Source organism: Hippopotamus amphibius, chromosome 3, assembly GCF_030028045.1.
Source record: "Hippopotamus amphibius kiboko isolate mHipAmp2 chromosome 3, mHipAmp2.hap2, whole genome shotgun sequence".
NCBI classification, from domain to species: Eukaryota; Metazoa; Chordata; class Mammalia; order Artiodactyla; family Hippopotamidae; genus Hippopotamus; species Hippopotamus amphibius.
This window is the reverse complement of record NC_080188.1, coordinates 29380509-29397977: the sequence shown is the minus strand read 5'-3', so window position 1 is coordinate 29397977 and position 17469 is coordinate 29380509. Positions and strand designations below refer to the sequence as shown.

Genomic DNA, 17469 nt, shown 5'->3' with positions numbered 1-17469 from the left:
TACCACTGTTACAGAAAATGAGATTTCAGGAGCTCATCTGCCCAATGTCACAGAGCAGTAAGGGATCGAGACAAGGCTAGCACCCTTGAACCCAGTTAGAGACCGGACACCAAGCACCTAGTTCGTGATTAAAGGCTGGGCCAGTGAAGGAAACAGCTAGACTAATAACACAGGGGCCGTGGACTGCTTTTTTTTTTTTTTTAATAAATTTATTTATTTATTGGCTGTGTAGAGTCTTCGTTGCTGCACACAGGCTTCCTCTAGTTGCTGCGAGCGGGGGCTACTCTTCATTGTTGTGTGCAGGCTCCTCATTGTAGTGGCTTCTCTTGTTGTGGAGCACGGGCCCTAGGTGCATGGACTTCAATAGTTGTGGCATATGGGCTCAATAGTTGTGGCTCACGGGCTCTAGAGCACAGGCTCAATAGTTGTGGCACACGGGCTTAGTTGCTCCGTGGCATCCATGTGGAATCTTCCCAGAGCAGGGCTCGAACCCGTGTCCCCTGCATTGGCAGGTGGATTCTTTTCCACTGCGCCACCTAGGAAGTCCAACCATGGACTGCTTCTAACTTGACATTGCACACACATGAAAAAGTCTAAATGACGCTGAAACCATTCATAAAGGATTTGTTTGTTTTGTGGTCAATTAGCATTCACTCCTGTCTGTAATGATATAATGGAAAACGCTTGACTGCTTGACTGAAATGTGCGTCCGTTTTTCATTGATTATTGATGTTTCTGGCCACACCATTCCCTCCTGATTTTAAAAGCATTCCTCTTCATCACAGGTCACCTTTCACCCCTCTTCCCTCTCCTTCCAGAAGTTACTTCTGCAGGTGTAGGCCCCATGTCCATAAAGAAAATAAACCTGATGGTGTTTTCTGTACTTAACTCATTTTTAACAGGATTTCGTAGTTCAGGGTGATTCTTTGTTTTAAGCTGGAATAACTCTGGGGCTCTATGCAGGTTCCACTGGTCTGGATAGTCCCTCCTGATCACAAAGGATGCTCCAGCCACAAGACAGTACCGAATCAAAAGATGCACGTCACCTCCCTCCAAGCAAGTGATAGAACTTCACTTTGTCCCAGAAGCAAGTGAGAATCAAGACTGAAGGGTGGAGCGTGAACGTTTCAGGACGGATGTTCAAAATCCAAGCCAACAAGGAGACAAACCACTTTCTTGGGATTCCTCATGTCAACCTTGTGAATTACTTTACCGTTCACGTTAATTTTCAGATAATCTCTTGTAGGAGGAAACATGCCAGTTATATTAGATTGAATCACATAAAATTGCTGCTAATCAAGATGGTCATTTCACATGAACCAACCTAATAACCATCATGGCAATGTGCAGTCAGTCATCTCAATGTCTTCTATATTTATTTCTCAATTTCAATGGAGACCTTGGGTTGTAAAAATAAAATAAGGAAACACAGCACGCACACATTCTTAATAAATGCCTGCTGAATCTTTAAGTATATAAATCCTGGTGATTTGGTAGCCTTGCATGTATCTTACGCTTACTAGGTACAAACCATTCTAATGGCAAGGTGAATGCACTTTTTAACACTTTCAAGTTTAATTTCCCTGAGTCTGAAAAAATCAAAAAATTCCACTTGATTTATATATTTACACTTTTATTAGAATTCTTCAGAACTGTGAACAATTGGACAACAGATCAGGGAAAAAACACATAGAACATCAACATCCTTTAAACTTGCACCGCTTACATATTTACACATAAAGTTACTGTATATATAAAAAATATTTTCAAGGACTCATGGGCTTGGGAATATTCAAAAGACATTATTGCTACATTTCAATATTTACAAAAAAAAAGCCACAAAATAATTTCAAACATTAAGCCACTGCAAAGAAACATCGGATGTAAAAAAAAAATTATAAAAATATAAACTTTCAAGAATATCCAAGACAAAACTCTCAGTGAAGTGCCCCTGAAGTACCTAGACATCTACAATTAACAATCACTTTTCTTAGTATAACCAAAGTCAATAGGAACGCAAAGAAAATTTCCAGACAAAGTATGGCAAACGGTGATAACTTTTTACGTGACAACAAAACGCCCCAACCAGTTACCTTTGGAAAGGTGCGAGAGCATAGAACTCCAGTGCAAATGGTTACTTCCAGATAAATGGCCACAGTTCTCCAAATGAAAGCTAAGGGACCTAGGAGGGGAAAACCGTGAGGGCAGCATACCTGAATCTCGCGAGACAACACACAAACCTTGCCATGGACCTCTTATCATTGGCCAGGAAAAAAAAAAAAAGGAAACTCTAAATAAGAGCAATATCTAGGCTACAGCCTAAAGTGTAGAATTAAATATATCTCAGTGGGACAGTAGCATTAATAAGGTCTAAGGAACAGGTACAGTGTGTTGAATATAAATAACAGAGTGCCTTAAGTGCAGGTGGATTGAAATAAATAGGTACTTAAGCACTCCACTTCCTATGTGCCTCTACGTAAGCTTTTGGTAAGCTTCTCTAAACAGCTAGGTGAAGTGAAACAAGAGCTGTGATGCTGAAAAAAGCCAAGCTACTTCTTGGGTACTGAAGGACCCTCTTGGGCTCAAGGCAAGACTACTCCCAAAATATCTGTCTACAAGCATACACACGCACGCACACACATACACACTTCTATAGACACTGGCCCGGCGTCCAGGACATGCCTGCAATGGAGGCTGAATCTGAAGTTTATTTCTGGCTACAGAAGAATCCAAACTAAGATAGCACTGTTACGTCACTTCTGCCCAAGTCATGCAGTCAACATGAACTTTTTCAAATGGCATCAAATCCACTGAACACAATGCCAGTCTGAAGCTGGTCGGCTTGTCCTGGACAATCTCTAGAGGGAGTTCATTGGCTATGAAGGAGATTTCTGTTAAGATTGTGCTTGGCAATTATGTATTTTCTTTTTTTTTTTTTAAAAAAACAAAAAAACAAACACTGTTTCCTTCAAACTTGCCTGGCTCTTCAGCTATTCCTACACACAGCAGACTAGAGCCAGAATTGTATCCAGAAACTACACCTTGTGGGTTTCCCCCCCTCCAATACGTGAATGTGTACAATTTATAGATGAGTATATACAAAATGCGAGCTGGGGAGGCCTCCTCTCCAATTCACCTCCCTAATAGCGAACTCTATTTAGAAACCAGGTCAGGAACACAAAGGCTCACGCCCAGCCGTCTTTCTTTGTGCCAGGAGAGCAGTTTTCCATGGCCTACGTCTCACTGCCAGCATGAAATACTAGATTTCTGGAGCCCAGGTGTTCATAGGCTTCTGCCTTTTGAATAACATTCTACTTTACGCATCAAGGGATGAGGTTTCAGCTTCTAATCTTGCTGCATCATCAAATCATCGCGGCTGATTATGAGGGATGAAGGTGACGACTGCCATGTATTCACATAAACTATCAACTATGCTTTTTGGACAGAAATTAGAGAAGCCTTGGGAAGGACTCAAGGTGTCTAGCCCATGCCACCCTCCAGTTCTCCAAGTCTGAAGTTTCTTTGTTTATAGGGGGTAGCTTGCTATTGGGAACATATGCAGCTCGATGGTAGCGGATGACAAAAATCATCGGCCACTAAAGTGTGCTTGTAAAGACAGGATTACAGCGGGTGTCCCCTACCCTGGAGTAGGATTCGAGTCGAAGGAAAACAAAATTACCATTAAAAAAAACCAGAAGAATGGGGGCCGTTCTTGTCGGGGAGCCCCCCAGACGCGCATTCTGCTTCAGACATCTTCGTGCACGAGCAGAGGCTGCGTGGAGGATGCGCTGCTGCCCACGGAGTTGATCCGCACGGAGTGGTCCACCGCACGGGTCTCCTGATGGGGGCTGCAGTTTGCTAAGTTGGAATAAATCTGCGGAAAACAAGTTCACAGTTAATACGCCAGTCCCCACAATGAACACAGCAACAAAGGGGCACACGTGTAGCCTCAGAATCACGAATAACTTACGAAGACTCTCAAGGCCAGGGGGTTTACAAGACCTTACAGCCAAGAACCAAATCACACTGACCAAAGGCAAGCTTTGTTTTATCCCTCATTTTCCCCAGGGTCTGATTACCTAAGAAGGGGTGGTGCAAAATGTGCTTTTCTGCTGGGACACATCTGGGAACGAGAACAATCTAATGTTTTTAAGGCATATAAATCTCTACAGCCAACTCCCATCCAAAGGCTGATGTCACTCACTAAGAAATCGGTGGTCCTTCCAGGGGTCTTCCATTGAGAAGCAGGCACTTGGGTGTGAAATGCTGCCTAATTTGACATGTGCTGTGACACCCCAGAAGAACAAGCTTCAACCCGAAAGTATCAGTGGTATATTCTTAAGAAGAGAGAGCTCCAAGCACACAATCCAGAAAAAAAGCAGCTTAAAACAAATCTGAGTCAAAGTGAGGATCACTCATTCTTCCTTAAAAGCAGAAGAAACAATGGGTCTGAGTTTTGAACTCCCCCTCCTCAAATCACTGGGAGGCACCTCCCAACGTCAAACAACGCTTTATTCTCTTATGGCTTGTGGCCGTGACAGCTATCTGTCCTGCTTATGCTTTCTCGAGCAGAAGGTTTATTTGACTGCAGTAGCAAGCCGTCTTTTCTATGTTTTTATTCTAGTGCACATCACCCCAACCCTCCAAAGCCTGAACGGCCTGACACATGAGACAGAGAACGTGCCAACCCCATGACCAGCACTCAGGGTGAAGGAGGAAACGCGGTGAATTCTTACGGAAATGTCTACGTCCACACTCCTGAGAGTCAAGCCCTCTTCTCTTTCCCCTCCCTCATCTCATATCCCTCGGCTCAGAATGGGGCGTTGGGCAGAAAGAATTTGTTTCCAGTGCTTTACTTTCCTACCCAAGGCCCAACTGATAGCCTAAGCCAAGGAGAGAAGGGATGGATAGCTTAGTCCTCACCCCCAGAGGCTGAGAAGGAGGACATGCTCGGAACCAAGACAACAGAGGTCCTGTGCCTGGCTGGGGGTACTCACGTGACTGGTGCTCTCGGAAATCTGCTTCTCAATCAGCTGCACGATCTGCTTAAACGTCGGCCTTTTCAGGGGGTCAGCATCCCAGCAAGTCTTCATGATGTCATACCTGCAAAACAAGGGCCATTTTTCACTCCTCAATGCCCTTAACCGGTCCTCAGGTGTATGCCATGCAACAATTTAAAAAATAATGCCAGGGCCACCCAACTGGACATATCGAATGACATGGGCATAAAAAAAAAAACGCTGTGGGTATGAAACGCTACCAAAACTTTCTGTATGTTTGGTGACAAGAATTATGAAAATCAGCTACAGAAATGACATTTGACCAGGATGTCATAAAAAGGAACCTAGTGACATTTCAAACTGTGCTAGCAAAAACCCTCCACATCTGAGTTTCTGTCTTTAAAAAGGAAAATAAAAGGTGAAACGTTATCTGAAGGAAGAACGTCTGGGCCCTTACATTTCTGCAGGCGCGTGCTCGGGGCTGAGCATTCGGAAACCCTCCTTGATCATCTTGTAGAATTTAGAATCAACTGGCATTCCAGGGTAGGGGCTGCTTCCTGAGGTACAAACAGTTTGCAAATCAGTGTAAGGATAAGTAAGCAGGACACTGATAACACCTTAAAGAAGATGCTCTGTGTCTGATCAAGGTGCCTTTGGCAAGGCTCCTCTTACCTAAAGAGAACAGCTCCCACAGAAAAATCCCGTAGGACCAGACATCACTTTCAAACGTGTACACACAGTTGAAAATGCTCTCTGGTGCCATCCACTTCACAGGTAGCCGAGCCTGCAATGGAAGCACACCAGATTCAGCAAAGTTAATCACACAGCTAAAAAAAAAAAAAAAAAAAAGCCACGGAATAGAAAATATTCCTATAAATGGTGCTCCTGCTGAGAGGTGGGGGTGAGAACCTGACAGGCATCTCACAAAGGCCTTCTACCCATAGGACCTCAAATGACCCTGACTGCCTCTGAAATAGATGGATCACAAGTACAGCTGACCCTTGAACAACAAGGGTTTGACCTGCATGGGTCCACTTACAAGTGAATATTTTTCAATAATAAATGCTACACGGTCTATGGTTGGTTGAATCCAAGGATGCAGAAGAACTGCAGATACGGAGGGCTGATTCTAATTTATATGGAGATTCGCTTCTGCATTGTTCAACTGTATGATATTCCCATTTTCAAGATGGGGACATGGAGGCTGTACAGCATGGCGGTTAGGGGCACAGATGTCAGAGACAGATAGATACACGGTTCTAACCCCGGCTCCACCACTGGCCTTGTGTAACACAGAGGTTTGTTAGTTACCAACGAATGTTATTTAGCCTTTTCCCTTAATAGAAGCATGGCCTCCCACGGTAAGGACTGCCATGCCCAGCTCCTTCCCAGCTGGGTGCAGCCCCGTGGCTCAGTTTTGGCCACCAAGGTATAAGTGTTACATAACAGCTTTACGAAAACTTCCTTAAAATGAAGCTGGCATGTGCCCTGTGGCCTTTTCCTTCTTGTCTCCTCTTCCATTAGCCTGCCTTCTGGATGTGTTGGCTGGCTATCTCATGGCCATCTTGGACCATGAAGATAGGGGCTACACCAGGGATGGTTTAAAAAAAAAAAAAAAAAAAGACAACAACAACAACAGAAAACAAAACAGCGAGGTGGAGGAACTTGCTCCCCTAGTACTCCATGGAAACTCCATACCAGGCCTGGCCTACAACTCCTATACTTATTTTACTTTTCTTTTGGGTGTTCTGTCATATGCAACCAAAACTATCCCTTACTAATGCAGTGGCAAAGTCACTTATGCATCTATAATTAAGACTCAGGATAGTCTTCTGTAAAGCAAAAGTAATACTTCAAATTCCACGAGTTGTCTTGTGGGGTAAATGAGAGATTGTGGGTACCAGTGTTTAGCCGGATACTGCGGACTCACTAGCATCTGAAAAATTGCCCAGTACAAGCAAGCACATGATAGAGAGTAGTGGCTTATGCTGACTGTGACTATTCCAAGGTGGTGAGCGGCAGACTCGGGGTTTAAATTCAACAGCTGAACTTCACATCCTGAACTCCTCCTGCTAACCTCAAGCCAAACTTTCCGTGACTATTTCTCTCAGAGACATTTTTGGATTTCTGGATCTTAATTTACCATAAAAAGCTAAATCAATCCTTCCCTTAATACATTAGGATTGAAAACTGGGAAGATAATTTTTTCTGGTCTTAAAGTTATTTTAGTCAGTAGGAAAAAAAAAGAATGCTTCCCAGTATCCCCTCCCAGATTTTGTGCTAAAGCTCTTATAGGTGCCCTTAACCTGAGATTTACAAGGTGTCTTAAATTCAGGGGCTTGTGAACGTGGAAGGGAAAAAATTACATTCTTGTGTTCACTAACTAAAGTTGAGCATTTCCTTAAATTATGAATGCAGGCAATAAAGCAGCAGGTCTTTGCAGTGTCTATGACTTTGTCACCAACAGTAACGTAGATACCTTCATATCACTGTTTTATGTTCATCACTTTGAAATTACAGTAGTTGTTAGACCCACAGCCAGAACATGTTACTCTGTGTAACAAAGAAGCACATGTAATGAATATCACAGAGGTACTTTTAGATATTTTGATAACCTCATTTCAATTTACTGGCTTTTCTCAGTATCCTATGTATTTTATGCATTTAAAACAGTGTTCTGACAAGGGATCCACCAGCGTCACTGAACTATGATAGGGCCCACGGCACAAAAACAACCAAGAACACATGTGAAATGGAAGAACTTAGAGAAACTGACACAACACGGAGTCTCAAATGACTCTGATATAAATTTAGGGGCAGTAACATGTTGTGTAAGCTTCCTTGCTTTTAACTTGTCCCATAAGTTCTCCTTACCCAGTAGCCTGGTGAAGAGTAATATCTGTGACTGGTTAGTTCAACTGGCTTAGCTGGAGTCCACAATCTGAAGCCTGGTAGGACCTAACCCATCCTTGCTAATTCCAAGGTCACTAGCCAATAAAGAGCTATTAAGAAGCCGCAGTATAACCACTGACATGATCATTTATATTCCCAATAAGACATCTATCAAGGATAACAAGAATAATAAGTACCTCGTAAGTATGAGCTGCAGTGTGCCTGACACTATTCTAAACACTCTATGTATATTAACTCATTTAATCCTCACAAGGACTTTATGAGGCGGGTGACAGAGTTATTACCAAAAGGAGGAAAACCAAGGTTCAGGGGTTCTGGGGTAATCCTTGCCAAATATTACACAGCCACTAAATGACAGACCCAGGTTCGAACTCAGCAGGACTGGGTCCAGAACCCATTAGCCTTTTGTCAATATTCAAAGGCCTGGATAGAGAACCACCTTTCATTCTTCCTTCCAATAGTGCACCAGGATGGAAAGACTTGGTGTTATTAACACTCCGAGCCTTAGCGAGTTATTAAAAACGCATGCTATCATCAGGAAGTAAACCCAATAACATTTCTACAAAACCCAAGTCCAGTTCAGCCCACCCACAGAGATGCCGTAGTGATGGAGAAGGAAATATTACATTATCGTAAGGCACACAAATAGCTACCTCCAGGAATAGCTCTGGACTATAGATATGAGCCTGGGAAAATAGATGTAGAAGAATATATGTTCAGGACTATTGGCTTCCCAGGCTAATGGGATACTGGTCCAGAAATCATAGGCTCTGGTTTCAGCCTCTACTGACCCGTGTCATCTCAGACAAATATCACTAAAATACACTGGGCTTTTAGTTTCTCCAACTTTTAAAATGTGAAGACTTGCATTCTGATGCCAAGGGGTTGTCCTGATGATACAATGAAAGCTGGCAATGAAATAAAGCACTTTGAAACAAAATTACTATGTTCCATAAGCCAATTATTCCTTATGGACGTCTTTAATAAGCTCTCTTGATTATAAGATTCAACATTCTATATACCTCACTCTGAACGTTATCTGAGATTTTAATCTTTTTCACATAGCATGTCAATCTCAAAATAAAATTCTCCTGCTGTGCCCTTCAGATCCACATTCGTTTCACTTGAACAAAATCGAGTTCGTTGCTGTTCTCAGGCTATAATGAAAATTAAGGCTATTTCTGTTTCTTTCACATGCCCCATAATTACGCAATTAGAATTAGGAATTCTATTATCGGAATTTTGCTAAACTACACTTAATTTGACTGCTAAAACGCATCATATCGTAAAGGTAGGATTTGCATGATGAAAATCATAAAAAACAATACTTAAGAAAACTTGAAACAAAAATCCTTCACTGGACTGTCAAGAGAGAGTGGGTACTCACGTTTCCTTTGACCACATAATTAGAATCATTCTTGATGTCTCTGGCTAGACCAAAATCACAAATCTTTGTGATTCGACCATGAGTAAGGAGGATATTTCTGGCTGCCAAGTCTCTATGAATGCACTATTAGAAGAGTGGAGACAAAAGAAAACCATTTACATTTATTTTAAACTTTTAAAGAGTGAAAGCTATGTTTAATGCTAGAATGCTGCGTATGTTATACAGTGCCAATACTTTTGCTTTACATTTAAACTATTCGGTGCACCAAAAATAAATATCTAGATGATGCTCTGAATGATGTTCAAATCTGTGTTTCACATCGTTAGGACCTTAATTACTATAATCACTTTCAAAACCAACTTGAATAAATGCTTTTTTTTCCCCTTAGGACTGCTTTCATTCATAGGAAAATATATTATAAATAGTTGCATCATTTTTTTTTTAAAAGGAAAACTCATTTTACATGCTTCTCTTTGAATGTCCTTTTAAAGAGTTTCTAAAATGTCTACAAGTTCAATTTGACACCTCTGAAGGACAAAGGGAAGAGGCTCTTTATTTCAGCCATCCTATAACCTCTTTTAGTCTGGTAATTGTTTGGAAATGTCACCAATGATACTTAAGGGTAGGATCTATAACCTCATTCTATTCTCCTAGTCCCATATCCTAAGGAATTCCTCTCACCCTTCCTGAGACCATGTTCCTTATTTTGGTTCCATCATTCGCTTCCCACCCCCAACTCTCTGACCATTCGCTTTCCACCCCAACTTTCTAATCAGATGTTTATTACTTTCTCTTGATTCCTTACTCCCCCTGTACTTTGTAAACCATACATGCAATTTTTGAAGCCTAACTTCAAAAAGACCCAAGTATATGTTTCACCAAGCACTGCAACTACAAGAAGTACCCCCTTCCTTTGGCTGATAAAATAATTATCTCTTTATTTTCTAAGAGCAGCTCCTCTATCCTAAAAGCCAAGTTTTAAATGAATTCATTGCATATAAAAATATATATTCATAGAAAGCTCATTTAGACAGGCTTGCACTTTAAAGCTTATAAATGAGAACAGGAATTCCAAAGAAACAGCAGTTGGAACATGAAGAAACTGTATTTCCTCTGCTTTTGGTTACCACATTTCAAATGACACTCTGCCTTCTAACTATGGCTCTAAAATGCTCCTTGGGGGCCGTGGGAGTGGAGAGAGGACTCTTCTGAGAATCATCCCCACTTACATTCTTCGAGGCGAGGAACGCCATGCCCTTTGCCACCTGGTAAGAAAAGCTCAGCAAATCCTCCAGGTCTAGGGCCAACTCATCATCTTCCATGATGGCGGGAGTTGCATCTCTTTCTATGTATGAGCCTGTTAGGAGGAGAAGGGGTTGTCTTAGCAATTAAAACCTTCAAGGTAAGGAAAGTAAAAGACAGCGACAACAATACCATCAAGGGTTGGTAATCAATGAACTGATGTGAACTTGAGGACAAATCACCTCCCCAATGTTAAGGACAGGCTGGTACTGAATCACAAAGTTAATATTCCCAATCCTAGGCTAAGTTACAAAATCTTTAGAGAAGAAGCACGGTGGATGAATACAAAAGTCTCATATTTTTTATACGCAAAACATGTATTTGATATATTTTGATATGCATATGTCATCATATATACAGTAAGATGCTCAGATACAGTAACACATGCTCTGCCCCCAAATACCCACTTGCGACCCTTGACTGCCACTGACCCCTGGCATTGCCATTGGATCCTACTGTAAAGGAGAACCAGTCACTACTAGGAATGGTGTTAGATGCCACAGTGGTATGAAGGTGTCTGTATTGCTTGATGGGTACCCACCTATTCTCGCAGATCTCCTTTTGTCTGCCTTGGTTGGTACAACATAAGAAACTCCGGGTTTCATGTCCATGTACTCATTAGCACTATCACTGCTGGGAGAGATGAAATGGCTGTCAAATCATGATTAAATAAAATGGGTAAGGGGGAGCACACCAGGGGTCGGCTCTATCTCCCCACTCCCTTTTTTTTTACATAAGAGGCTGCTTTTATTTAAAGAAAATATTGCCAGGTTTGAATGAAGAAAATCTTGTTCAGTAAGATATGAGTTTTTAATATTCAACATTTGGGTCCAATCCCCAGGAATTAAATGGCCTTTTCTGTGTTCAACTGTAGATGGGACTCAGGTTAGAAATTTCCCATCTCTTGACACCAGGGATTTAATGAGAAGCAGAGAACCAAAACCATTATCCCACTCTACTTCGAACTCTCTAAATTAGCCTCAAGAGAGACAAGATGAGAGAGACAAGAAAGAGACAAAGAACCAGAGCTTCTGGGATGTATTATTAGTGGGGGAAGACAGAGATCGTTAACACAGAGCAACTGATGGAAGAAGGTTTAAAAAAACCAAGTTTGGTTCAGATAAACACCAATAATTTGGATGATTTTCTGAACCATCTGGACCTCTTGAATCTGCAACATTTGGCTGGAGAGTCTTCAAGATTTCTAGTACTTCCTGCTTCTGATTAGCATAGAAACACCATGACAACAATCTCCTTCAGAGTGTGCTGGTGGTTCCAATCCCATATGGGATCCCAAAGCACAAAAAACACTACATAGGATTGAACAATTTAGGCCATTATTTCAGAAAGTTAAAAAGTATATATGGGGCCAAGGTTTTAGAAATAAGGCAAAGTGGCTCATTTATTCCTGTAAAGAACACGTGCACTAGAGAAACTAACAAAAGCTGGTTTGGTTTATACCGTATTTTACTGCCACTTCACACTGCTCAAAGTTCGCAGGATTGAAAAAAAAATTTAAAACCTTCACCATGGGTTTAAAACTTCAGCCAGAGGTACAGAAAAACACTTTTGGAGATAACTGCCCATGAACAATATTTAGAGGTCTCTTTGAGGGCCTGGGTTAGGTCTAGGAGACAAAGTCCTGCCTTTTCAAAATGTAGTGGACATAGTGAATAAAAAGCAAAGAGAACACTCACCCCACAACTGCAGAAACATAAAGTATAAGGGATTGGGCATGGTGCATATATGATTTCTGTTGGGTTGGGTGAATCCAGGAAATCTTAAGTGGTGGATCTTAACAACACTCGGAAAGAAAAGGCAGAGAATTCTATTCTGGTTGTAAACGACACAATTCTCCTTAAAGGAACTTGCAGCCCTTGACACATCATTCAAATTCAGAATGGCATCAAGGATGAAAGAGATGAAAATAAGGCGCAGAATTTTTTTAAATGTGCCAGAGTAGTTGTGCCTTTTGATAGTATGGTGAGTTAAAAAAAATAAAAGGGTAAGGTAGACAGAAATAATTCAGAGGTAGATGGCGAGAAACCTATGTGCAGAGAGCTGTTTGGAACTCTTTGCCATTCTGCTAAAGATTTTAAAGGAATTTACTGTGACAACTTGGCAGCCTTTCCCACTTTCCCCATAAACACTGTCTCACTGTAAAGATGCATATAGTACCCAGCTCAACAGTATAAAGAGAATGACACACAATAACAGAACCACGATAAAAGAAACAGGTACAGAATACACTCAACTGAATAGAACTAAAGCTTAGAAAAACACTAAAGATGCATTTTTAAGAATCAATAAAAATTAAAGTTCGACACTGTTTGAATCTTTAAAAACGCTATTTGAACTTTCTAAACTGTTAATCACATTTAAATGATTTAATAATTCTGATTTTGCACCTCAAAGTACCTCAGTTCACTTTTTTAAAGAATCAGCCTTGATTGCAAACCCTTATGACCCCATGAACTGCCTGTCAACAGCTATTTATGTAAATCAGTCTTACCAAGAAGACTCCTTTGAATGGAGAAGGTTCTTATAAAGCGCCGCTTCTGCGTGATCTTCTTGCTTTGAGCAAATAAATGAATCACGCTTTCTTCTCAAAAAATTCAGAAGATCACCATAGCAACAATATTCTGTAATGACCAGGGTGGGCCCTACCAGCATTTAAGAAAAGGTTAGAAAAAGGTAAGATATACAGACCAGCCAGCCTCCCATAAAAATACCCAAGGGTGATCCCGGCCATTCATACTCGGGTTTCAACACTTGGTACCAGTACAATCCTATCTATCAATATTGCTTAGCAAAAAGCAGCATTCTGTGGAGTAACCTTTTTACCTGAATTTCTGAGTGATTAGGGGCCAGGCGTGACTGCTGGTTTTAAGATAGGAGTTATACAGCTTTCATCGTTACACTGTTATCAAGCTTCCTACATGAATCCTTTGATTCACTTCTGTTTACAATGGGGGCTTCACGCCTCTTGGTAATGATATTATGGAAATGATGATGGGCATTTAAAAAAAAAACAACCCCAAAAAACTGTGGCTTAATAGGAAAACCAACCACTGGAACCGCCAGCTGAGACTGGAAGGTGGAGGAAACCCTGAAATGACAGGCCATCACCTATGTTCTGGGGCCTATCAATTGAACATTTTTTTTTGGTGTTGTAAATGCCTAAAAAACTGCAGCTTTGAAGTTAACAGGCAACTAATTAACTCGGGCAGAAATCTCTCATGAACAATTCATGATGTGGTGAAGCAACATTTATGGGGGTTGTTTTAAGAAATTATATAAAGCTGTCAACTTGACCGTGGATCTCTCCAGATCTTGAGGAATGGCTCATTTTACACATCTTTGTTCCTTTAGACCAAAATGCTTTCTGGAAACGTGATAGAAAGCCGTGATGAGAGGACTAATGAATGCTTCAGAATTGGAAATTTTTTTTTTATAGAAGTGAAGTGTTTGCTCATTTGGTGTATATTTGAGGGCTGGTAGGCTTAGAGGGCTATTTTTAATGATGGTATGCACACGGAAATTAACCCTTTAGTAGCTAAATGTCATCCAGCAAAACATAAAAGCTCGCAAGATAAAGAAAGGCTTTCTGGAGGAGATGAGACAGTCTCGAGATATTCAAGAGGTCAGTGTCAGTGGGACATACATGACAGTCACTAGGATATGTCCTGGGCTGTCCCGTGCCATGATGATAAACCTAAAATACACATTCTTAAGAACCATAGCTTTTGGGGGTGGGGGGGTGGGAATCTAGCAAGAGTTTAACCACCTAGGTCAAAATCTTGCAAGGAGTTTATAACCAAGCGTTGTGAAAAATCATATCAAAATCTCCCGTCTTTTGATAATTTGGCCACAGCCTTAGCGCCTTACCTCCAATGGTGCACGCTCCAAGAAGATTCACAATATTCATATGATTACCGAGGTAACTTAAGACTTTGAGTTCAGACATGAGGGCTTCTCGTTCCGTCAAATGGGCACTTGCTAAAATTGGAAACATCTACGTTAGCAAAAAACAGATCTGGGCCACTGATGGTGAGCACGCGCAGTAGCCTGCAGGAACTTACGTTTGAGCATCTTCACAGCAACAGTCATGGCTGCATCCGACTTGATCAAGCCGTACGCAGTGGCCTCAACAACCTTCCCGAAGGCGCCAGCTCCCAAGGTTTTCCCTACAGAAAGGAAGGCAAGGAAGTAAGTGGCAGTGGTGTGGTGGGACTGAAGGACTATCCGTGTCATTTCAAAACCAATAAAGGAACGAGGGACAAATGTGTCTAGATACACTTCCCTAAAGCGTGCTCCATGCCAAATCTATCAAAGGTGGTGAAATCTCACAAAAAAAAACACGTATTGTTTCAGGTGGAATAAAACAAAGGAAGCGATTGGGGTTCCCTCCAGTCACTGTGATGTGAACACAAAAAGGTCACATGGAAAGCCCCTGCTGCATACTGACCAAAACTCAGCCTGTTTCTGGGAAACTCCCATTTGTGATCATAAGGAAGTTGCGTTGGGTCTATGTAAACATAATTGTTTCCATTTATCTCCTCAACAACCTTCCACTGCACTTCATACATGGGTTTCTGGCGGAGGGAGAAAGGGAAAGAGGCATCATCTTTCAATGGTTAATGGTTCAGCTATTACAGCGTTCAAGGCAGAGAACAAATAAATGCTTACCTGCAAATACTTGTAGGTAAGAATCATCACGAGGATACACATCATACCAGCTGCGATCACAAAACCAATCAGCAAAGGCGTGAACAGCGTGTGGGCGTGGATTTGTTCTAAAATGAAAGAGGAACGTAGAATCACAACCTATTAGCAGGGTCAGATCTTCACCACGACCACCTTGCCCCCAACGCGACCACCTTGCCCCCAACGCGACCACCTTGCCCCCAACGCACCCACCTCCCACCTTACTGCAAGAGTCAAACCAGGTGCATCTGAGCTCCTTGCCTTGATTATTATCTTATTCTTGTTATTCAAAGGAATCTCTTAAAAGAACAGCTTTTAGTGGAAAAGAAGTGGAGATTTCCAGAGGACAAGAATAATGTTATACTGTTTGCTAGTGAAAAGCAACTTCTAAGTGAACTTTGCACTTCAAATTCCTGCCTTGAACTTTAAGATGTTTCCTTTGTGGGTATTTTATAGTTTCTTCTTTATGCTTTCCTGTATTTTCCAAAGTTTCTATTACATTGAGCCTTCAGTTTCTTTCACAACTGAGAAAAACACTTTTAAAGTGTTCTTTTCATTGCCCTGCCTGAAAAAAACCCTATGATGAACAATGTAAGATTCTTCCCCTCATTACTCAAAAACTGAACAAACAGCACTTTCTGGCACTCGTCTTTGCCAACTGAAGAAAACAAAAACCAAGCCCTAAGAATGTAGGTGCTAGTCCCTTTGTCTTCTGACTTCACACCAATTCATCAACTCATCCATAAGGATCATTCAACTTATGTTAGGAGAGCTAGTCACTCATGAATCAAATTTTAAAGATGTTAAAGAAATAGCTAACATGATTTCATAAAAGGTAATGTTAACTTTCTGCTGTGGTGTCTGACAATCTGCTAAAATAACTGATTTTAAGTAACAATTTAATTTTTAATTGAATCTAAATTTTAAATTGCCCTAATTCTCTTTCTGCTTAAATATAAGGTATAAGTCTACTTCCCCTATTTTCTTTCTCTACCCCTTTCTAATGGAAACAGTTGGAAATACACAATTTCATACACATATGTATATACACACATGCATACACTCATACACACACACAAAATACATATAGTACATGGTTACTGCACACATTTTATTAACAAACTAGCACAGAATGAAACTTAGTAAGTTCGATGACAATCAAATGCGCAATATGAATATTACCAGAAATGACATGGCCAGTGATGGAATGGACTTAAAATCATGATTGACATGGCAGGCAGAGCCTAAACATCCCCTTAAATTGGATTAAAAAGAAATATACCTTTGCTGTTACCTTTAAATGCAAAGTTAAAATAGGCAGAACTCTTGCCCACATCGTTGTAAGCCCTGCACTCCACTGTGCCATTGTGCTTGAACGCACTGTCATCGATGGTGCTGTAAACCACTAGTTTTCCAAATGGTGAGACAGACGAGTTTTGGATCTGCACATCCACTGGCCCCACAGGGACGGAACATCTAGGGGGGAAAAAACGGCAGCGCAGACTTACTCTAGGAGAAAGAATCAATCAACCAAATACACTGGATGTGGTGTACTTTTAAAACCAAGTCAGAGGTTCATATCAGACATCCCATTTTACAGCTGAGAGTGGGATGACGAAAGAGCACATCTGTGGCACCGTGAGCCAGAAGAGTGCTTGGAAGAGGAGAAAGAGAGGTTTCAGACTGAGACATGGGTTCAAAATCCGGACGCAAACACCTATTCTGTAGACTTCTGACGAGTAGTTAAAATCTCCAAGACTCAGTTCCTACAGCTGTAAACTTGAGGTGGTGATACCCATCTTGGAGGGTTATTGAAAGGATGAGAGCTGAATTCAGTAAGACGGTTGGCTCATATCCTGGCACACAGTAGCCTCTTATAAATAATTGTGAAAGGACGTACGAAAGGTTGAAAAGAAAGAGCGTGGGGGAGGAGGAAAGCAGTAAGTCTATAAGGAAGAAGACAGGGCCACCCCTCAAACCCGAGAAGTGGGGACCCTATGGCTCGAGGTTCCATGGCGGGAGCTGGAGATCATGCCACTGGCTCGGACTCCTGGTGGCAGAGACCATCAGGAGCCGGACTCGGATGACCCTATTTTAAATTAGCCCCCCATACGCCTAGCAATTTTCTATTCCCTTACCTTGCTCTTTGCTTTCCCCTTT

General features: G+C 41.5%; 1 protein-coding gene across 6 annotated transcripts in view; it reads right to left on the bottom strand.

The window, feature by feature from the left end:
* Positions 1 to 2345: 2345 nt before the first annotated feature.
* KIT (KIT proto-oncogene, receptor tyrosine kinase) overlaps positions 2346 to 17469 on the bottom strand; it is a 79454-nt gene continuing 64330 nt past the window's right edge. For 2 of the 6 annotated variants that reach the window (XM_057727530.1, XM_057727528.1), the window contains 13 exons: positions 16604 to 16785; positions 15292 to 15398; positions 15071 to 15197; positions 14685 to 14789; positions 14491 to 14601; positions 13115 to 13265; positions 11144 to 11235; positions 10530 to 10657; positions 9301 to 9423; positions 5673 to 5784; positions 5458 to 5557; positions 4998 to 5103; positions 2346 to 3874 (listed from right to left, as the gene is read on the bottom strand). In XM_057727530.1, the coding sequence (XP_057583513.1) occupies positions 3746 to 3874; positions 4998 to 5103; positions 5458 to 5557; positions 5673 to 5784; positions 9301 to 9423; positions 10530 to 10657; positions 11144 to 11235; positions 13115 to 13265; positions 14491 to 14601; positions 14685 to 14789; positions 15071 to 15197; positions 15292 to 15398; positions 16604 to 16785 (1573 nt within the window). In that variant the 3' untranslated portion in view covers positions 2346 to 3745. Of the gene's footprint in view, positions 3875 to 4997; positions 5104 to 5457; positions 5558 to 5672; positions 5785 to 9300; positions 9424 to 10529; positions 10658 to 11143; positions 11236 to 13114; positions 13266 to 14490; positions 14602 to 14684; positions 14790 to 15070; positions 15198 to 15291; positions 15399 to 16591; positions 16786 to 17469 lie in introns of all 6 variants that reach the window. The other 4 variants (XM_057727527.1, XM_057727525.1, XM_057727526.1 and 1 more) reach the window with 3 other exon arrangements.